Here is a 23,122-nt window from a genome sequence, read left to right as displayed (position 1 = left end):
TCAAAGTATATAGTGAGTTTTGAGTTAATATCATTGGAACTAGACATTCTCGTGACAACTTGGTCCTTCGAGACGGATCTCAATACCTGCCTCTGTCGTCCCAAGGAACTGCTGAAAACCGTGCACGGGCGGATCACGGATCGTACGTGGTGTGATCATGGTTAATGACTTCTAATAATTTTCCTCCTGGATGGAGGATTCTATTTATTAGTGACGTGTGTTAACCATTGGAAGAGTGCACTGGAGATTCCCTTCCATGTGTTGCACTCTGAGTGACTCCTATGTTGCTATTGTCAAGGGTAATTTGATTGGTTAGGTCTCTAACCTTCTTACTGATTGTAGCTGGACTGACTGTTGCTGGTATTGGTACTCAAAGGGACCAGTTTTCCTACCGATTTATTTTGAAATATTATACTACCGGAACACATGATTGGAGCATTTTACTAGTTGTATATTGAATTTGAACCTACACATGGCAAGGAATGATTATTGTTGCCATTTGTTTTGGAGGTGGACAAGTCCACTGGACTTCCTTTACGACCAGTGTGGTACACCTCAGTACTATCTTAGAGGCTCAGCAATGTTAGGATTTTGAAAGTTGTGTAAGTTGTGTAGTGTACACCCGGCATAAGAGAACCATCCAAAATACCACAGACTTTATTTGAGGTATTTGTTTTACATTTTAAGAAAAATATCTAATGGAGCTCAATAGAAACTAACCATCTGAGTATATTTAGTGGGGCTTCTACTAACAAAACTATAGGGTCGTTCCATTCGATTTCAATAGCTTTCACCACACCCCTTTTAATTTGAACAAAACTTTCCATACATGTTTGCCCATGGTAGAAGTGGTCAGAAAGGGAATTTTTGGACCTGAATGGCAAAACATTCAGGAGAGAGGTGCCCAGAATGTGATTCATGTTGCATACCCCACCATACCATGGGACATCCCCTGTATGTCTTTATCTCTTGAAAAGATAAATGGCTCAGTTTGATATCATTTAAAAGCTTACAAACAGGAATGTCAAACTATTTGGTCATTTCTTTAAAACAAAAAAGGAAATAAAAATTGCCTTTTTTTTTACCTTTAACGTCAATTATCTAAAAATGTGTGAACTCAGATGTTTGCATATGTTGTAGCTTATATCCTATTTTACATCTGAGACCGCCATCGGTTGAGACACAGTATGCACTTGAATACAGAGTGGGTGTAATGTTTTGGCTGATGAATGCACTAAAATGGGAATGACATTGACATTTCAATTTTCCAATTGAACCACAAAGATGATTGGAGGTGTATGAATATGTCGAAGATAAATACACGACGCAGAGGACGAGAGGTCAGAAGTACTGAAAGTCAATAGAGTACTAACGGTCAATAGGGAATTATCAATGGAAATAGTTGGTTTTCAGTTCAACATCTGTTAGGAATGTCAGTCCTGAAACTATAGCTACGTGTGGCACGTTCTCATTGGTCCAACCTGAGATTGGATACTTGTTATTTGGCCATTGGCCCAGTTTTATCGCAAGGAATTCTAATTGGTCAACCACAGGCTAGGGCTGGGTTATAAAAAACGACATCCTGTCCCTTTGTTCTGTGGAGAGATTCATTGGGGAGAATAACTGAGGACAGGGGAGCATGAACATCTATCATCTACCTCCCTGCATGATTCGTCCTCTGAATAAGAATAAACCTATTTTCCCCTAATTTGCTTTGGGGTCTGTGTTATTGAAGAGTAACATCAACTGCTAACAGAGGTCCACACAGAAAATATTGACTTGAATGGGAATATCAGTTGTTTTAAAATTACTATGTCAATCTTCCATAAGAAACCTATTGAAATCATTTAAATATACATAATAGAATACACATTCCATTTAAATTGACATTCGACGGTGGTTGGACCGGCGGCCATCTTTGCAGTAGTAATTGGAATGTCAAATTTCAATTCAATTAATTTCAAAGGTGTACCAGCTAAATTGCAGCTGTCCAAAGGGATGGGTCCATTCTATGAATTATATTTCTATGATTAAGATGATTAAGATGACACCCACCCAGTATTCAAGAGTGTGCTGTCTCTCAACCAATGGCAGGCACAACACATACAGTACACCTCAGATGATATACATTAGGGTCTAAGCGCCAACATATGCAAAAATGAAAATAAATCTGAGTTTACACTTAGGTGGCGCCTCTGGAGCGGGGACCCTCGCAGCGGGCCCTGGACTGAAGATCCTCGTAGAGGGCACCACTGGACTGAGGGGCGGCTCTGGACTGAGGGGCGGCTCTGGACTGAGGGGCGGCTCTGGACTGAGGGGCGGCTCTGGCAGCGCCGGACAGGCGGGAGGCTCTGGCAGCGCCGGACAGGCGGGAGGCTCTGGCAGCGCCGGACAGGCGGGAGGCTCTGGCAGCGCCGGAAAGGCGGTAGGCTCTGGCCGCTCCGGACAGCCGGGAGGCTCTGGCCGCTCCGGACAGAAGGGAGACTCTGCCCGCTCCGGACAGGAGGGAGACTCTGGGCGCTCCGGACTGGAGGGAGACTCTGGCTGCTCCGGACAGGAGGGAGACTCTGGCTGCTCCGGACAGGAGGGCATTGCTGGAGGCACCGGACTGGAGGGCGTCGCTGGAGGCTCCGGACTAGAGGGCGTCGCTGGAGGCCTCGTGCCATAACTCCTCACTGGAGGCTTAGTGCCATGGATCTTCACTGGAGGCTTCTTGCCATGGATCATCACTGGAGGCTTTGTGCCATGGATCATCACTGGAGGCTTCTTGCCATGGATCATCACTGGAGGCTTCGTGTCCAGGATTCATGGACTTGGAAGGAGATCCTGGACGGTAAGGGACCCTGGAGGCAGGCTGGGGAGTATCGCCGTCCATGGGAGGAACTGGAGGCAGCAAGAACAGAGCGACAGCATTACGAAGGGACTCGGATAGCAAGGAAGCCCGAGAGGCAGCTCCCCAATTTTGATTTGGTGGGGAACACGGGTAGTGTGGCTGAGTCAGGTTGGAGACCTGAGCCAACTCTCTGTGCTTACCGTGGTGAGCATCGTACTGGTCAGGCACCGTGTTATGCGGTGGAGCGCACGGTGTCTCCAGTGCGCGTGCACAGCCCGGTGCGCTACCTTCCAGCTCCCCGAATCGGACAGGCTAGAGTGGGCATTCAGCCAGGTCAGAGGATGCCGGCTCAGCGCATCTGGCCGCCAGTACGTCTCTACGGCCCGGGATATCCTGCGCCAGCTCTGCGCACTGTGTCTCCGGTGTGTCTGCACAGCCCAGTGCGTCCTGTGCCTGCGCCCCGCATCTGCAGGGCGAAAATAACCATCCAGCCAGGACGGATTATGCAGGCTCTATGCTCAAGACCTCCAGTGCGCCTCCACGGCCCAGTATATCCGGTGCCTCTGCCTAGGACATGGCCTCCTGTGTGTCTCCCCAGCCTGGAAAGCCCTGTAGCAGCTCCACGCACCAGGCTGCCAGTACGTCTCCTCAGTCCAGTGAGACCTGTTCCGGCTCCACGTACGAAGCCTCCAGTGATGATGCATGGTCCAAAGCCTCCAGTGATAATCCATGACACAAAGCCTCCAGTGATGATCCATGGCCCGGAGCCTCCAGTGATGATCCATGGCACGAAGCCTCCAATGATGATCCATGGCGCGGAGCCTGTAGGGATAATCCATGGCGCGGAGCCTGTAGGGATAATCCATGGCACAGAGCCTGCAGCGACGGTCCCCGGTACGGAGACTCCAGCGACGGTCCCCGGTCCGGGGCCTCCAGGGACGGTCCCCGGGACGGAGCCACCAGCGACGGTCCCCGGTCCGGAGCCACCAGCGACGGTCCCCGGTCCGGAGCCTCCAGCGACGGTCCCCGGTCCGGAGCATCCAACAGCGGTCCCCGGTCCGGAGCCACCAGCGACGGTCCCCGGTCCGGAGCCACCAGCAATGGTCCCCAGACCGGAGCCTGCTGCGACGGTCCACAGGCCAGAGCCTGCATCAACGATCTACGGTCCGAATGTCCCGGCAACGATCACTGCAACAGAGAAGCCACCAAAGTGGGGGGAGCCTAAAGCGGAGTGTGGCCTGCGTCCCGCACCGGAGCCTCCACCGAGAAGTAGATGCCCACCCGGACCCTCCCCTATAGGTTCAGGTTTGCGGCCGGAGTCCGCACCTTTGGGGGGTGGGGGTGGTACTGTCACGCCCTGACCTTAGAGTTCCTTATTATTTTCTATGTTTGGTTAGGTCAGGGTGTGACTCGGGTGGGAAAGTCTATGTTTTCTATTTCTTTGTTTTTGGCCGTGTGTGGTTCCCATTCAGAGGCAGCTGTCTATCGTTGTCTCTGATTGGGGATCATATATAAGTTGTCATTTTCCTTTTGGGTTTTGTGGGATCTTGTTTTCTGTTTCGTGTTTTCTGCCTAACAGAACTGTGCGCTTTCGTTTTCACGTTTGTTATTTTGTTTGAGTGTTTTTGAAATAAAGGAATCATGGACACTTACCAGGCTGCACCTTGGTCCACTCACTCTTCATACCACCAACGAGAGGCGTTACAATAATAACAGATTATGGAAACACACACATAGATAGTGAGAATTGGAGCTAATATTGAGACCTAAACGATAACTGGTCAATCATATATTAGGCGGAAAACGTAATATAGAAAGAGAAATATAATAATAAAAATATGAAAGTAGGTCAGGGACATAATTTGTATGAGTATAGATCGCCTGTCTAAATAAATTTGAGGGGATAGTCGAGATCTACCGGAGGCGCGCAAAATACGTCTGATTATTCCAAACAGGAGGAAGGAGGTTACACCCATAGAAAGTGAGAATACATATTAGAAAATAAATATAGTAATTCAGTAAGCATAACAGTAATTGAATAAACATGGGTGGTAAATCCTCAAAGGAAGTCCCGGAATTAACCGGGGATAAGAGGATTGTGTATTATGGTCTGAAATGGAGAAAGAAATACGGGTTTATGGGGCGTCTAGATGTGGACAAGCTGGAGGTTATAATAAAACAGATGTATGAAACCTGTGGTAATAACACCCAGAGACAACAAGCAGAAGGTTTGGATACAGCCAGGGTGTGGCTGTCAGAAGCACGGAAAAGAGGAGAAGGTAATAATAAAAGGGCAAGTGAAAAGAAGGAAGAGCCAAGTAGGATTAGAGAGAGAGAGCAAAGTATTCAGGAAGAAACAATGAAAGATAGATTGAGAACAAGGGAAAGAGAGAGAGATAAAGATATAATAAGCCAGGGCTGAGGGAGGTTCAATCAGATGGGGAAGAGGATCAGTGTCCTCTCATAGAGCTTCCTAATCCTAGAGCAGGCGAAGCTGACCAATCGGATACCTTACAAGTGTCCGACAGATAGTGGAGAAAGACTGGGCAAAAGTGAGGGGAGCCTGGGTTCCATGGCAAGGAGGAGAACCGGTTTTACCATGGGCAGGAGATGGGGATTATGCAGACAAATTGACACAGCTCTGTAATAATCTTAGGGACTATTACCATAGACATGTGGACTTTTCAAAGATACATGAGTGTAAACAAGGGGATGGCCAAAGTAAAGAGGTATGCTATACACCATGAGCATAATGGCAAGGAAAAGAAAAGTAAGAAAGAACAGACAGGAGCAGAATATTTGATTGCCACTCTTGGGGAAATTGCAGGAAAAAACAGGGGGAAAACAGGGAGAGTAGAAAGTGGATAGAACCCGAGGACAGAAAGTGCTACAACTGCAATGAAACAGGCCACATGGCAGAGGATAGTAAGGCCCCACCAAGGAACAGTAGACAGAGACAGTTTAGGGATAGACAGAAGAGGGAACGTAGGCGAATGAGAGAGCGAGAGGAGTCCGAGAATGTGGAAGAACAGGCATGACTAGATGAGGGGAATGACAGGGAGGATTCAGAGGAAACAGACTGTGAGGTGTTGAATTGGCAACCATTGACCTAGCATTACAACAGGAACAGAAACCATACTTGACACTGACTGTTATGGGAAAGAAAAGACACGTAAGAAAAAACAGAGATCAAGAGAGCAGGATAGAGAGAGACAGAGAGAACAAGAGAGAGTGCGAGAGCAGAGAGTGAGTGAGATAGAGGCATACAACTACCAAATTGAAAAGGCCTGGAAATGTTAGATGTGAGATATGTGAGGCATACAAAATACTTTTACTTTTGATACTTACTGAAAAAGTATTTTTCTGGGTGACTTTCACTTTTACTTGAGTCATTCCTTTTAAGGTATCTTTACTTTTACTCAAGTATGAAAATTGGGTACCTTTTCCACCACTACCTACTACAACTCTGGTTCAACTGTACAGTATGTAGTTAGACCAGGAATATGTTGAGCAATGGATATGTGCCATTGAGCATGATCATGCCATCATCCGATGTACCCATGTGAGAGATAGATACACTGTGTCCTGTTCTCTCTGTGTATTTCCTTGTGCCCATCCTGTCTCGGTCAAAGTCTGCAGAGAGGCATTGTTGTGCTGCCTGCCCTGTGGGAGATGGTCTCAGCTGTGGGAACGTGTGCTTTGTCATGGGGCTCTGATTACATGCTCAATGCCTGGCTTGTGCGTTGCTCATCGCCTGGACAATTGAAAGAAATTACAAACCTGATCACTAGTCTGCCTCTATTTGTTCAATTCTAGGCTATTTGATACATTTCTGCTTATTTGACAACTTGAGGAATTTTTGTGATTTGCTGATTTTCCCGAGGCCTTTACCTCGACTAACCCTTTGATTAGTAATTAACTTAAATGTTATCTCAGTGTTTAAGTTCATTAAGTCTACAAATCTGCACACAGTCTTTCAAAAGTGCAAGACTACTCTCTCTGTGTTTCTCGGGTGTCACGAGAAACTTCTGTGTTGTTGTGACGTTGTTGCTTCGCTTGTGATCTTGTGCATTTTCAGGCAAAAGTATTTTGCCTCAAAGTGTAAGGTTCTGTATTTATTTTCTTAGCCAACCTTGTGTTCTGTTTTGTTGTGTTCTGGAACGTAGCCCTGTTTCCTTGTGTTTTTGAACATAGCCCTGTCTTTCATTTTTGTTCATTGATTTCACCTGTGTTAGTTACTCACCTGGTTTCATCAGCTCCTTATTTAGTTCAGTTCATTGTGTTTGTGCCTTTGTGAGGTATTGTTCATTTTGACTCTACTAAGCCTTTTCTTAGCTTGTTTGTGAGAACTGGCCTTCAGTCCTACTTTTGATTCACCTGCCTGTTTGTCTACCTGTGTATGACCATTGCCTCCCTGTGACCACAATTCCTGCCTTCTGCAATGGCGAAATAAACACCTGTTGTGCTCTGCGTGTGAATCTACACCTTTTTTCCCTGAGTATTCATTACACAGAGAGACTCTTGGTGATGGAAGAGATTTAGGAAAGTGTTGTTTTGGGATATCCGCTTGTTACAAACCATTTCTTATTTTTTTAAATTCTTTTTTAATTTTACCCCCTTTTCTCCCCAATTTCGTGGTATCCAATTGTTAGTAATTACTATCTTGTCTCATCGCTACAACTCCCGTACGGGCTCGGGAGAGACGAAGGTCGAAAGCCATGCGTCCTCCGAAACACAACCCAACCAAGCCGCACTGCTTCTTAACACAGCACGCCTCCAACCCGGAAGCCAGCCGCACCAATGTGTCAGAGGAAACACCGTGCACCTGGCTACCTTGGTTAACACGTACTGTGCCCGCCACAGGAGTCGCTGGTGCGCGATGAGACAAGGATATCCCTACCGGCCAAACCCTCCCTAACTCAGACGACGCTAGGCCAATTGTGCGCGAACCCAGAGTCTCTGGTGGCACAGCTAGCGCTGCGATGCAGTGCCCTAGACCACTGCGCCACCCAGGAGGCCCTTTACAAACCATTTCTACTGCTGTTTTTCTATTTAGGCCCTACTCAAAGCATTCCAGGAGTAAGAATAAGGGAAAAAATATGACCCAGCAACAATTTAATTTTAATGTTAAAAATACCACAAAGTACAAGAGATTTACATTGTTTGATGGCTGACGAAGACAGCGTTTATTATTGCCTTGGTAATAGAGGAAACAATTGAAAGGATCATACATATAAAACAAACGCAACAATTCACCTCATAATTACATTTACATTTAAGTCATTTAGCAGACGCTCTTATCCAGAGCGACTTACAAATTGGTGCATTCACCTTATGATATCAAATAATCAATATTTGAAAATTCACACAAGTATGGTATTCTCAAGTGTTTTTATAATCATACACAAAACATCCGTTCTGTTAAATAGGGCAGGGAAGTGTCCACCTTAACCAATGTGTTATGTTAACAAATATCTTCTCTCACTTGTTTAGACAGTTGACATGCCTGTTTAACAGTAATTATTTTGTGTGAATTGAACCAAGTTATTCCTCATTTAACCAGATATTTTGTAACAAGTACAGAGAATGATTAAGGGTTTTACATAGAAGGATTTACAGACATACTTTACAGAATTACAAACAGACCGATGTTTCTACATGTAACAAAATCTTGCTTTGGAAAAAACATTATTTGGTACAATTGGCTTGTCTATACAGTACCAGTCAAAGGTTTCTACATACCTACTCATTCAAGGGTTTTATTTTTTTACTATTTTCTACATCGTAGAATAATAGTGATGACAAACTATGTAATAACCAAAAAAGTGTTAAACAAATCAAAATATATTTTTGCCTTGATGACCGCTTTGCACACTTTTGGCATTCTCTCAACCAGCTTCACCTGGAATGCTTTTCTAAACAGTCTTGAAGGAGTTCCCACATGTGCTGAGCACTTGTTGGCTGCTTTTCCTTCACTCTGCAGTCCAACTGATCCCAAACCATCTCAATTGGGTTGAGGTCGGGTGATTGTTGAGGCCAGGTCATCTGATGCAGCATTCCATCACTCTCCTTCTTGGTCAAATAGCCCTTACACAGCCTGGAGCCTACACATTGTCCTGTTGAAAAACAAATGATCGTCCCACTAAGAGCAAACCAGATGGGATGGTGTATTGCTGCATAATGCTGTGATAGCCATGCTGGTTAAGTGTGCCTTGAATTCTAAATACATCACTGACAGTGTTACCAGCAATGCACCCCCACACCTCCTCCTCTATGCTTCACGGTGGGAACCACACATGCAGAGATCATCCGCTCACCAACTATGCGACTCACAAAGCACGGTGATTGGAACCAAAAATCTCAAATTTGGACTCATCAGACCAAGGACAGATTTCCACCGATCAAATGTCCATTGCTCGTGTTTCTTGGCCCAAGCAAGTCTCTTCTTATTATTGGTGTCCTTTAGTAGGTTCTTTGCAGCAATTCAACCATGAAGGCCTGATTCACACATTCTCTTCTGAACAGTTGATGTTGAGATGTGTCTGTTACTTGAACACTGAAGCACTTATCTGGGATGAAATTTCTGAGGCTGGTAACTCTAATGAACTTGTCCTCTGCAGCAGAGGTAACTATCATGATACAAGGCGAGACCCAGATGCAGACACAGGAGGCAGATGGTTGGAATCTTACAATATTATTTAATCCAATAGGATAAGGCAAGAGAATGGTCGTGGACAGGCAAAAGGGTCAAAACCAGTTCAGAGTCCAAAAGGTACCGAAGGGCAGGCAGGAAAAACATGCTGGTTGACTTGACTAACATACAAGACGAACTGGCACAGAGAGACAGGAAATACAGGGATAAATACACTGGGGAAAATAAGTGACACCTAGAGGGGGTTGAGACACAGGAACAGGTGAAACAGATCAGGGAGTGACAAACTCTGGGTCTTAATTTCCTGTGGCGGTCCTCATGAGAGCCAGTTTCATCATAGCGCTTGATGGTTTTTGCGACTGCACTTGAAGAAACTTTCAAAGTTCTTGAAATGTTCCTAATTGACTGACCTTCATGTCTTAAAGTAATGATGGAATGTCGTTTTTCTTTGCTTATTTGAGCTGTTCTTGCCATAATATGGACTTGGTCTTTTACCAAATAGGGCTATCTTCTGTATACCACTCCTATCTTGTCACAACACAACTGATTGTCTCAAACGCATTAAGAAGGAAAGCAATTCCACAAATGTACTTTTAACAAGGCACACCTGTTATTGAAATGCATTCCAGTTGACTACCTCATGAAGCTGGTTGAAAGAATGCCAAGAGTGTGCAAAGCTGGCATCAAGGCAAAGGGTGGCTACTTTGAAGAATCTCAAATATGAAATATATTTTGATTTGTTTAACACTTTTGGTTACTACAAGATACAATGTAGAAAATAGTAAAAATAAAGAAAAACCGTTGAATGAGTAGGTGTGTCCAAACTTTTGACTGGTACTGTATATGAAAATATACAAAGGTATATGATAGAAAATAGCTCAAATTTGTTTCCCTTCCTAATCTACACAATCAGCACATTTTCAACACACAATCACTGCTCTATCATAATTGCAACTCATCTCTTGTTCCTAATGTTATAGTATACTATACTCAGAGTTTTATATATATGTTGTCTCGCTTTCTATGCATCCCTTAGGACGTTCAATGAAAGAGCTGACAGTTAGGGGAACTTTTTCATCAGTCTTTGAGTAACTAATGGGTTAGGGATATTTCAAGGCATGTATTTCCTGGCCTTCATACGGGGTATAATATGTATGTCTCTGACGTCATTATGCTGAAGCAGCCAACACAAATAGCGCTCTGTGCCCATGCCCCACCCACTGGTGAGTAGAGGAATGACCTGCCGCATGTTGATGTACCACTTGTAGGATTCCTCTGGGACAGCGTGATGTCTGAGGGCTTCTTGCACCATCTCGGGGTTGGAGTGACGCTCCCCAAGACCCAGAGTCTCTCCCAATCCCAAGAGGAGGTCCGATGCTTTTGCCTTGCGTCTGCCAGAGCCCTCCACATATGCTTGGTAGAAAGGCACTCCCAGGTGGTCCATCTCTGTCAGCCAAACAGCGCCTCCGTACTTCTCAATCAAAACCTTTTCTCCTTTGCGGGTTAACTTCCTGCCAAACTGGGGCTGGCCGTCCTGTACCCACTCAAAGCAGTCTGGCGAGGGCATCATAGGGATGGCCTTGTCCAGAGTGACTCTTGGGAGAGCGGTTCCTCCTTCCAACTTCTCCAGTAAGTCCTGGACATGTGAAAGGGTCCCAGCAGAGTTCAGGATGATGTTGGAGTGTTTTTTCAGCATTGCATTGGTGAGATGAGCCAAGTATCCCTCAGCTATGTGCATGGCAGTATCCATGTCGCCCAGGAGCTCACACTCAACATGGTAGAACTGGTTAAGATGCGTGGCATCTGGATCTTCTCCCCGAAAACTTGCCGATATATAGTATGCCCCCGACAAGTTCTCTTGGAATCGCAAGAAATACTCCAGCACAAATTGCATGGAGTCAGCCAAGTACACATCCTGCCCCAGCAAGTTGACGGAAACGGGCTCGGAGTCTGATCCCAGGCCCAACGGAGAGGAGATTGTGTCAGTGGTGAGAGGAGTCAGGGCGTAAGCATACTGACAGGTGTTGTTGAAGTACTCCACTGTGCTGTGGAAGAGGGTATTTTGAATTTGAAAGAGATTGCGGTACCACTGGCTCTTGATGGCTAACATGGAGTGGCTCTGTGGCTCCTCCCAGGAACGAGGAGGCCTGCAAAGTGTGATTTTGGTGTGGATTTCCTTTAGAGATTCAGGGCTGGCGGGAGGGCCATCGACAGATGAGACATACCCGGGGTAGCTTTGGAAGTACTCTGGGAACACCTCAGCAGGCTTGTCACCACGTAGAGGAACCAGAGGGATCAGCTTGACATGGGCATAATCAATCTCAAAGCCCTCAAAGATGAGTGCAACACCTCGAGCATGCATTCCTTCCTCCAGCAGTCCAGCTACCTTACGAGTGGCCAGGATCAGTGATGTGTAATCAGTCTCTTCCAGACAGAAAATGTTGCTTGACAGTGGTTTACGTGGCACTAGAACTGTGAGTCCAGGTGTATTAGGGTAGGGAGTGAGGAAAGCCACATGATCACTGTCCTCCCACACCCGCCAATGTTGCTCCTCCCCACGGACGATACGGCAGAACAGTCCATTGTGGGAGGGATTTCCTAAGAAGTCATAACACAATGGTGCGTTAGGTGTTGGCAGCTTGTCCCGAATCTTGGCCTGAACCTGATCCAGATCTGCGTCTTCGCAGCGTGGGCCACTCTTTGAGCTGCAGTAACCTGGGTCATAGGGCTGAAAGTCCTCCTCCCCGGTCAGATGGGGGCACCAGTTGGTTTCCAGGCCATGAAGTGGCAGCACTCGGATATGGGCCGGGGTCTCGGGATGTGGGTTAAATACTAGGGCGCAACGCTGTACCCCCAGTCGTTCGCATAGCAGGTTTGAAACAGCCCTTGCTCCTTGCAACAGTTCTAAGAAATCTGGTACAGCCAACTGAAAGATGCTGCTCGGTCCACTCAGAGTCTTTTGGGTAAGGATGGTGGCACCTGGTGTCCAAGGGTGTGAGTGTAGGTGAGCAACTAATTTGTCAGTCTCCCAGATCACATTGGAATAACTCTTCATGGGTCTCAGGACTTCGACACGTGCAATGCCACCAACCATGGATGCTACAAACAACACCCCAGCATTGGTTTCAATAACAGCATCGCCTTTGGCGTCTACAGCAATGATTCCAGCACAGCTGCCCTTCAAGTTCTCAGATATGACTTCTCGACATGCTGCCCTAAGGCTGTAGCCTTTATGATGGTAGAGACTGGCTACTTTTTGTGCAACTGTGTGCCTTAGAAACACATCTCCATCACCAGAGCATGTTACTGCAAGCTTGTCATCAGCAAATATACCTGCTCCCACTATTGCTGTGTCCCCAACTCGACCCTTCCATTTTCCCACCAACCCACCTGTGGACGTTGCAGCAGCTAACCTACACCTCCGATCCAAAGCAACAGCTCCCACCGTCTGTGGATGGTTGTTCTTGGAGGCATTGCCAGCACTGAGTTTTGCTATCAGCTCTCTGCGACGGACATCAGTTTGGAAGTACTCCGCCCTCATAGGCTTCTCACTCTCTTCTAAGCCTTGCAAAAACTCTTCTGCACCTTCCCCTACTAAGAGTGAGTGTGCACTCTTCTCCATGACCTGTCTTGCTGCTTTCACTGGGTTCTTCACACTAGTCACACAAGCCACCGACCCAGAGTTCATCCCATTTCCATCTACTATGGTCGCCTCCATCTCATTTTTCCCATCTTTGTTGAAAACTGATCCCTTCCCGGCGTTGAACAGAAAGCAGTCCTCAAGAGCTTGCACACTCCGCTGCACTGCGTCAAGACTACTGCCTCCTTGTTGTAGCACTTGTGCTCCGAGGGTCAGGGCTGTCTGCAGAGCAAATTCAATGACGTCTACCACCTTTGTATTTAGCATCATCTCCTCCCCAGCTCCACCATGGATCACCAGAGTAAAGTCTGGACTCATGTTGGAGGCAGAGTCAGCGGGAAGTGTTGGCTTGGACATTGTCTTGCCTTGTTTTTGGCCTGCTGGACTGATACTTTTGTCAATTTCCCCTTGGGTGGATCCATTCCTTCTTCCTACTTGTCCTTCTTGCAGCAGACACTCCATTGCTCCCATTTGTCCGGCTACAGCATATCTGACAGCGAGAAGCATCACCAGCTTCAGATTTACTTTCAGGCTATCTTGAAGCTTCTCCAACACTGTGGCAAAGGTGCCTCTCCCATTGAGCACCATACGGACCCGGTCTCTCCTCCCCATGTAGGTTACAGCCAGTTGGTCTTTAGCGTACACGTTCCCTACAGCAAGCTCCACTCCCTCTATCAAATCCTTGCCAGTAAGGTAAACGGAGGGGCACCCAAAGGGGTCAAGAAACTTCTTGAGAGGGTTGTCTGCAGACATGGACCAGCGTAGGGCTGCGAGGTGAGGGCCCACACCGTGTCCACTTTTAGTGGCTTTGATCAGGTTCTTGTGCTCCAGGAAAGCCACATGGAACAGACGGAGCAGTTCGTTCGTGTATCGAGGTTTGTTATCTGGTCCGATGCAGGATTCCAAAGCACTAATGAGCTGGCAGGATTGCATGGTGATGGAGTATGTCTGATCGCAGCGGCCATGCTTGTAGTGACGCATATGGGTAGGGGTTACAAGAATGTGGCTGGCAGCAGATTCCCCAAGAGTCTGCCTTAGGGAGAGCTGCAAGGAAAAGTTGATCCAGGCATCATACAGGCCCCTGTGACCCCGGAGGGTAGCAAAGACATCTGGGTAAGAGGGAACCTCAAACGTGATTATGGGATTAATTGCTTTAGGGGAGGACTTTGGGGGGTCTGTTTTAGTTATACCCTGTAGTGGGAATGCTAGGGGGCTTGGGGAGGAGGAATCAGCCTTGTTAAGATAGGCTGACCCATTGCTTCCTGTGTTGGTCTGGACTAGGTCCACATTAAGAGACTCGGAGAGATACCACACAGTCTCAGCCACTAACCCAGCCACCATTCCATCCACTGCACTGTGCTCAAACGCCATCCCTGCTGTGCTGTCTTTGAATACCACCAGGTTCACCACCTGTAGAAAAAGTATAGAAAAATCATTTTTATTTTACTTGTGATACTTGTGATGTTGAGCTAAAGTGGAACCTATGTTTTCAAGTCTTGTGTCAGTGAGTTAATAAACTGAAGTTTGTTGGGTGCAATTATGTATGGCTGATGTGCAGTAAAGATCCACTTACAATTTGATTCAATATAGAAAAATTGATTTAACTCCATTATCTAGCACATATTTTTGTCAACACATAAAATCATGTTCCAGGTTTTAAATGAGATGTATAATAATATATCCTCATCCGGTAACCCGATGAATCCAGTTGATTCACTACAGCACCACTGTACTGTACTGTATTGTAAGGACAGACGCTGAGAAAGAAGAAGCAAGTACAGGGAGCGAATATTTAATGAATAAACAGACAGGAAACAAAACACGAACAGCGTATGGACAAGGCACACATAACGACATTAATACTGACTCGGGAAAGAAACAGAGGACGTGATAGATATAGGGGAGGAAATTAATAACGTGATGGAGTCCAGGTGAGTCCGATGAAGGGCAGATGTGCGTAACGATGGTGACAGGTGTGCGTAATGATGATCAGCCTGTGGCCTCGAGCTCCAGAGAGGGGGAGCGGAAACAGACGTGACACTGTATTGTAGTAGTTGTTATCCACAGTTACAGTACCACAAACATCCCATACTGTACCTTGTCATAGTATCTCAGACAGGGCCCATCTCCTCCTCCCAGTCTGACAGCGTTGAGGGTGTCTGCCAGATCAGCTGGTGGATTGCAGTCTTCCAGGGAGAGAGCCACCACAGCACTCTCCATCAACCCCAGTGAGGCGGCCGCTGCCCCACCTGCTCTAAGGATCTCCTCCCTCACTGCACTCCAGGCTTGCCGCTGCAGGGCAGAGAGGCCGCAGATGGCAGAGGGCTCATTGTTCTTGGCAGCTCTATGTTGGCTCATCACATGAGCCACTTGGCTGTAGATGTCAGGGAACGGTAAAGGGGACATAGGCCCACCTGGGCTGAGACGCTGCAGTATGTTGATTGAAAATACCTCTCCAGCACAGATTACGATGGCATGGAGGCAGTCTGGGTATACCTGTAATACAAATAGCACATTAAGAAGTAGGAGATAATCACATTAGATGAAAATAAGACAAAGGAGTATGATGAACTGTTATCATTATCATCAGAGATGGTGTATGAAAACACAAAACAACATTGAGTCAAAGTAGTCAATTTTTTCCCCAAAGCTTACTTTAATCTCATCTTGGGTCTTCCCAGGAATACGGCTGGCAGCAAACACCTCTGATTGCTGTGTGCGCTCAGTTTGCCCCTCGCCCTCTACCAGCGAAGGCTCACTATACATCTTGGCCACAGCCCAGAGCAGAGCGGCAGCCCTCTCAAGTTGGGAACACTCCTTCTTGGCTCTGGAGGGGGACAAGACAGCGGGGATGGCTGTCGAGGTGGGCAGTGGGTCAGTGCATGAGAGCAGCTGGCTCTTGAATTGCTCTGTCACCCAGTTCTCTCGGCCAGAGGCGGCAGACGCCAAGCAGTTTTGGGCCTCCTGCAGGACCTCCCTCTGTTGGCTAAGGGTGTTTTTGAATTGAGCGTAGTGCTCGGGGCTCAGGGTGAGCTGGAGCACACGGCTTGCCTCTTGTAAGGTGACATCTAGCTCTGGAATAGGGTAATCGAGAAGTGCCATCCTGTACTGTTGATAGGGGGAACCTAATGCAATGAGAGAGCGAGGATGCACAATCAATTGAGTTACTGTTAAGACACTCAGGTAATTTGCCCCAGTAGTCCCTCTCAACCATAGTATGCAAAAACGTGACATATTAACCTGTATGAGTAGTAAAGGCTGTAATTCAATCAGGCTATTCATATTATCTAAGAGAAGAGCTCATGAGATACACAGAGGACTCTTTGTGGATTAATTTGGCTGATGTGAATACAATACCTCCTGTAAGGTCAATGTATCCTTTGAAGATACATTGTGACTTCTCCTTTATCACACTGTGTGTGAGAGTGGCTGCTCTACATTACCCTCATCCCTTAATAATAAGAATAGCATGGTGTTTGTATTGCCAGTTGTCATGGGAATGTCTCATAATGCATGACCCTGTTGGGGTAATTAGATTCGTGCTGATTCGCCTAGTCAGTCTCTCCTTACAATGCTGCCTGTTTTTCATTCTTCTAAGGCCGATTCAAGTTCAGCTATGCCTCTGACCTTGTGATTACCAGGAAGTAACTAATTATTATAACTAAATTAAGTTACAATCGATAGGTTTCATGTAATACCACCTTCATAAACGGTATAGGTAATATATAAGTTCCGAAATAAACTGTAGGATTAAACTGTAGGAATTAAGTACCAAATTGTAATGTTTACCATAAAAATAAACTAAAAACACAGTTGTGTCACTTTTGTCAAAATTGAGTTTCATTAAAACCAGTTATCAGCTAAATAAACCTTATTTGATGTCAAAATCATGTCACAGAATACATTTTTGTTTATTTAGAATTTTCTCTCTTGTACTTTGGATATTAAATGTTTACAATTAACTTTTGAATGTAATAGCAGCACTCTTCAAGAGATCTGTTTACAATCTCAGGGCAACACAACCGTAACACAACCAAAAAATACTGTGTAAGTAATGTGTAAGTTCCTCAAATGTGATTGTGACAACCCCACTGACAACCAATGCTATTATATTTTGCATGCCTAAAATACATGTGAAATAACAACACAGCTATTAAATTAAAAACATTTTCCCTCTGCGTAAGGCAACATTTTGTCATCAAAGTTGCTAAGATCAATTGCAATGATTTAGACTATAAATAGGAGAGTAATCAGAGACAGCTGTTTATCGTTGTCTCTGATTGGGAACCATATCAGGCCAACATAGACATACAAAAACCCCAAGACATACAAAAACTCTAAACATACAAAAACCCTAGACATACAAACAACTAGAGTACCCACCCTAGTCACACCCTGACCTAACCAAAATATATAGAAAACAGAGATATCTAAGGTCAGGGCGTGACACACATTATCAGGGGTATGTCCGGAAGTCCATACACCTCTCAACAGTATTAGCAAGGAGGCTGCCCTCCACTAAAGACTGTATCATACCACTATGACTCATTCAAGCGTGACTAACTATAAACATGCATTTCAAGATAGACCAGCATACACATCTGGCTCAGCTTCGTAAGTGAAAAACAATGCAAATTGTAGGTACACAAAATACCACTATGATCAACAACACAAGCATTCACAGATACATGGCTCTTACATTAAACTCTGTAATTAGGCTACACATAAGTAGATAAAGTTGTGTTATTCCTACAGCCATTGTTTGTACGTGTATAAGCTCATAAAATGTCATTTATAAAAGTAGAAACTAGTTTACCTCAAAACCGAATACACTTCAAGATATGCACGCTCCGTAAGATGCAGCGATAGTCAGTGAACAGCAAGTTTTGTTGTACCACACAAAACAAGGTTTGGCTATAATATTGTCACGAGAATTTCTAGTTCCAATGATATTAACTCAAAACTCACTATATACTTTGACCAATTCTCCGGGGGTTGTAAAGGCCCCGGTTAATAGAAGAATTTGACAAAGTCCCAGAAGTCTGAAAAAGGTAAGTGCTATATTCAGAGAGCTCTGAATATCATACAATGCACCTAGCCTTATATACCTCACATTTGGTCATACCATAAACCATACCCCTTATAAATGCCCCTCCTCTTCTCTAACACTGTCAATGCTATTTACAAGTCTACTCCAACACATACATTGCTTATCATATCCTGCATCATGTTACATAATCTACTGCAAGCCTAGCGGTTTCACCCCTCCCTGGGTGGAGAGACTTCCTTCGTGTTACCAGTTTCACAGAGGTGACAAGTTGTCTGTCACAAATTCCTTTTTCCTATGTACACACTGTCTCACTTACATTGCTTAATAGTAAAATCTTAACTTGTCCTATGCACACACATTAGAGAAATACAGTCTTATAATTCTAACTATTCACTCTGTTATACATTTCAGGGTGGAATACTTTAGTCATTACCTTACACATACAAATTCCATTATCAATCCACCCTTTGACTAAATATTACACACACACTATTACACATCTAATTTTATTTGAGTAGAAGGGGGCATCAAACAAAACCAATACATGTATTTACATCACATAGTCATCAATGACTGTTCTAGGCCTATATCCAATTATAACTCTTCTTTTTAGGATTTTCATTATAGCTTCATTAAAGAAACAGTCTTCCTAAACATCAAAAATAGTCTCAGCCAACATGAGCTCCTTGGAATTGAACAAGGAAGTATCCTCCACCAGGCTCGGCGGCATGTATCTGTCGCCCCACTGATCGGAATTTGGGATCGGACCATACCTCACCATCTGTTGCATCATCAACCTCTCCAGAACCCTGGCAATGAGACCTCTCACACACGGAATCAAACAGCATCCGCACAATACCAACAAAGTCATACAGGTAAAAGCTGCCCATAACACAGTGATTATGACATTCTTCCATTTTCCAGACATACTATCGAACCACCCAGTCAGTGAGGTATCCACCCCAGAGTTCTCTGCTAACTCGTTAGCCAACGTGGTTAAACCGGCCAGGGCCTTGGTCACTGATCCATCTGGAGCTGTGTTATTTGGGATGAAAGTACAGCACATTGATCCAAATATCATTCTACATACCTCGCCCTTTTCTGCCAATAACATATCGAGAGCCAGCCTATTTTGCCAGGTCATGAGGGAGGTGGTGGATAATTGGTCAGAGAACCCCTTTACTGCATCCCCAGTTTCATTCATGGATCTCTGTTGATTATAATAGATGTAGAGAATCCACATTTTTATTTATTGTCAAACACCAAAAGAACGTAGTGGTAAAGCCTTCACCTAATTTGATTCATAGCTTTGTATTCATCTGGAACTTCCCTGGGGATGCCAATAGCATCCATCTAGACAAGGCTACTCCCATCCTGGTCAAAACTCCTCCTGTGCCTACTTCAGCCCCCTATAACTGGCCTCTGATGACTAACTCGAACTGGTTGGTGTCACGCCCTGACCATAGTAAGCTGTTTTTTCTCTGTGTTGGTTGGGGCGTGATAGTGTCTAGGGTGGGTCATCTAGGGTTTTTTGTATGTCTATGTTGGCCTGATATGGTTCCCAATCAGAGACAGCTGTTTATCGTTGTCTCTAATTGGGGATCATAGTTAGGTAGCCATTTCCCTTTTGTGTTTGTGGGATCTTGACTATGTTTAGTTGCCTGTCTGCACTATTTTGTATAGCTTCAAGTTTTGTTTTGGTGAGGTTTCAGTTTATTAAAAATATGTGGAACTCTACTCACGCTGCGCCTTGGTCTACTCTTTTCAATGATCATGACAGTTGGACCAATAACACCGGGGCGCAAGTACCTTACCACCCTTTTGGTAGTGCCTGTAGTATGCATCCTTTGCTGGTACAAGCCCACCATACATCAGTTATAGGTGCTGTGAGGTTAAGAATTTTCTCCTGTGCTTCCAAACCTAAGTCAGTCACATTAACTTTTGTCACTACAGGGGGTGCTGTTTCAACTTCGACATTTTGCGTCTCCAAATTAAACTGCCTCGTACTCAATTCTTGCTCGTACAATATGCATAGTATTATTACTATTGGATAGAAAACAATCTCTAGTTTCTAAAACCGTTTGAATTATGTCTGTGGGTGAACCAGAACTCTTTCTACAGCGAAAATCATGACAGGACATGCGAAGGTCAGAAAAATAGTCTCTGTTCTCAGATCAGTTTAAAGCTCTGTGTGTGCCCTATGGATCGAAATGAACTGCACCCGCCTTCCCCTGGATGTCAGTAACCAATGAGAAGTGGAATGGAGTCTCTACGTATTTCTCAGAGTTTATAAAAGGCAATGGAGTGACATGTCCTTTCTTTTCGACGCTCGCCAAGACGCAAGAGAGGACATCAGAATGGCATGCTCAAAAGCTCTCGTTATTGACCTAAGATATATCCGTCTGTGATTTAATTCGATATAGGTGTTAGAAACATCATAACGAAGTTATTTGAAACCGATTTATATCAGTTTATGCGAGTATATTGCTATTTTTCGGAATTTCCTTAGTATTGCGTTTGAGGATTTGGACATGTGTGTGCCGTGTAGCTATTGTTAGCTGCTAGTTCCGAAGTTGAAGAGGACGTTTTACAACAAAGCAACCATTATTTTGGACAAAGGACACCTTGCCCAAGAATCTGATGGAAGCTCGTCCAAAAGTAAGAGCTATTTATGATTTTATTCCGTATTTATGTGGAAAAATGTCAACGCATTTGTCGGCCATTATTGCGGCACTAGTCTGGCTGTAACGCACACTGTATGTCTAGTAACGTTAATTTTAAAAATCTAAATCAGCGGTTGCATTAATAACCAATGCATCTTTCATTAGCTGTCCAACCTGTATTTTTTTAGTCAATCTAATCGATAAATAATCATAAACTTAGGTGCCTTTCCAAGATGGCGCCGGTATGTTTTGACAGATTACATTGCATAACCATGATTTGTGATGCTAAATATGCACATTTTCGAACAAACTCTATATGCATTGTGTAATATGATGTTACAGGACTGTCATCTGAAGAATTCTGAGAAGGTTAGTGAAAAAATTAATATATTTTGGCGGCGATAACGTTATCGCTCTTTTTGCCTTGAATCAATGCTGGGGTGATGTTAGCTCATGTGGTATGCTAATATAACGATATATTGTGTTTTCGCTGTAAAACACTTAGAAAATCTGAAATATTGTCTGGATTCACAAGATGTTGGGCTTTCATTTGCTGTACGCTGTGTATTTTTCAGAAATGTTTTAAGATGAGTAATTAGGTAATACACGTTGCGCTCTGTAGTTATTCTAGTCGCTTTGGGTGAGTTTTGTGATAGTGGCTGCAATGGTAAACTGTGATTTATACCTGAAAAATGCACATTTTTCTAAAAAAACATATGCTATACCATAAATATGTTATCAGACTGTCATCTTATGAAGTTGTTTCTTGGTTAGTGGCTATATATATCTTTATTTAGTCGAATTAGTGATAGCTACTGATGGAGTAAAAAACTGGTGGAGTAAAAAAAAGTGGTGTCTTTTGCTAACGTGGTTAGCTAATAGATTTACATATTGGGTCTTCCCTGTAAAACATTTTAAAAATCAGAAATTATGGCTGGATTCACAAGATCTGTATCTTTCATCTGGTGTCTTGGACTTGTGATTTAATGATATTTAGATGCTAGTATTTACTTGTGACGCTATGCTAGGCTATGCTAGTCAGCTTTTTTACTGTGGGGGGTGCTCCCGGATCCGGGATGAGTAGGCAGTAAAAGTTAAGAATTTTCTCCTGTGCTTCCAAACCTAAGTCAGTCACATTAACTGCCAGACTTACCATTAAGATCTCCTAAATTCCTAGTACCATCCTTGTGTCTATAACACTGGTACTCACCAGGAGTTAAAGTGAACCGAGGCGGGTTGGCCAAGTACTTCAATCTGGCCAACCCAATCCCTGTACAGTTGTCTGCATTAATAGGAAATTGTTTGTTTACCTTAAATCCTACATCTTGACCTTTGACTCCTATTCTATAAGTCACTCGTCCTTGATGGTCAGTATTTTATATTGTTTGTCTTTTACTTCTTATCAATGACAACGGCGTCATATAATTAGTACCGGAAGGTGGTGGGTCTGAATGTATCAGAAAGATTACCAAGACTATGATGCGGCTCAGAGTCCCTAATCTTCCCAAAAACCGCCAACCCTCTCCTGCCCTTAGTTGGTCTGCTAGGTACCACCCCATACTCACACCTCTAGGAGCACACACAGTGATGAACGGTTGGGGAAGGGGATCTTCGTTAAGGAGGTAGCCCTCAAACCCTGTTAGTACTCGGCTCTTCTCCTAACTCTGTGTTTGAACAGCAGTGCTTATATGTGTACATACCTCTTTGCAGTGGGTAACGTGGACCCAAGTGACTCTCTCAGCTATTCTAATGGCAAAGGCGGTGGTTAACTTCTTATGGCTGGGGGCAGTATTGAGTAGCCTGGATGAATAAGGTGCCCAGAGTAAACTGCCTGCTACTCAGGCCCAGAAGCTAAGATATGCATATTATTAGTAGATTTGGATAGAAAAACACTCTGAAGTTTCTAAAACTGTTTGAATGATGTCTGTGAGTATAACAGAACTCATATGGCGGGCAAAAACCTGAGAAAAAATCCAACCAGGAAGTGGGAAAACTAAGGTTTGTAGGTTTGCCTATCCAATATCAAATCAAATCAAATCAAATCAAATTTTATTAGTCACATACACATGGTTAGTAGATGTTAATGCGAGTGTAGCGAAATGCTTGTGCTTCTAGTTCCGACAATGCAGTAATAACCAACAGTAATCTAACCTAACAATTCCACACTACTACCTTACACACACACACAAGTGTAAAGGGATAAAGAATATGTACATAAAGATATATGAATGAGTGGTGGTACAGAACGGCATGGCAGATGCAGTAGATGGTATAGAGTACGGTA

At 44.5% G+C, this 23,122-nt stretch overlaps 1 protein-coding gene across 1 annotated transcript; it reads right to left on the bottom strand.

Moving 5' to 3' along the window:
• Positions 1-7,937: 7,937 nt before the first annotated feature.
• On the bottom strand, positions 7,938-18,208 carry LOC139565034 (uncharacterized). The gene is made up of 4 exons (XM_071385042.1): positions 17,942-18,208; positions 15,781-16,250; positions 15,223-15,621; positions 7,938-14,535 (listed from the first exon to the last, which is right to left on the bottom strand). The coding sequence occupies exons 2-4, from the start codon at positions 16,225-16,227 to the stop codon at positions 10,597-10,599; spliced, it is 4,785 nt and encodes a 1,594-aa protein (XP_071241143.1). The 5' UTR covers positions 16,228-16,250; positions 17,942-18,208; the 3' UTR covers positions 7,938-10,596.
• Between the last annotated feature and the right edge of the window lie 4,914 nt (positions 18,209-23,122).

The sequence above is a fragment of the Salvelinus alpinus genome, chromosome 36 (genome assembly GCF_045679555.1).
Source record: "Salvelinus alpinus chromosome 36, SLU_Salpinus.1, whole genome shotgun sequence".
Taxonomy (NCBI): Eukaryota; Metazoa; Chordata; class Actinopteri; order Salmoniformes; family Salmonidae; genus Salvelinus; species Salvelinus alpinus.
The sequence above is the reverse complement of the archived record's forward strand: the minus strand, read 5'-3'. Positions and strand labels throughout refer to the sequence as shown.

Bases quoted from the DNA above. Each gene is read 5' to 3' on its own strand.
- LOC139565034 (XM_071385042.1), bottom strand. From the start codon at position 16,227: ATGGCACTTCTCGATTACCCTATTCCAGAGCTAGATGTCACCTTACAA. The intron at 15,622-15,780 runs GTAAGCTTTGGG...TTTGTATTACAG, and splicing joins AGACCCAAGATGAGATTAAA to GTATACCCAGACTGCCTCCA. The intron at 14,536-15,222 runs GTACAGTATGGG...CTTTTTCTACAG, and splicing joins GTCTGAGATACTATGACAAG to GTGGTGAACCTGGTGGTATT.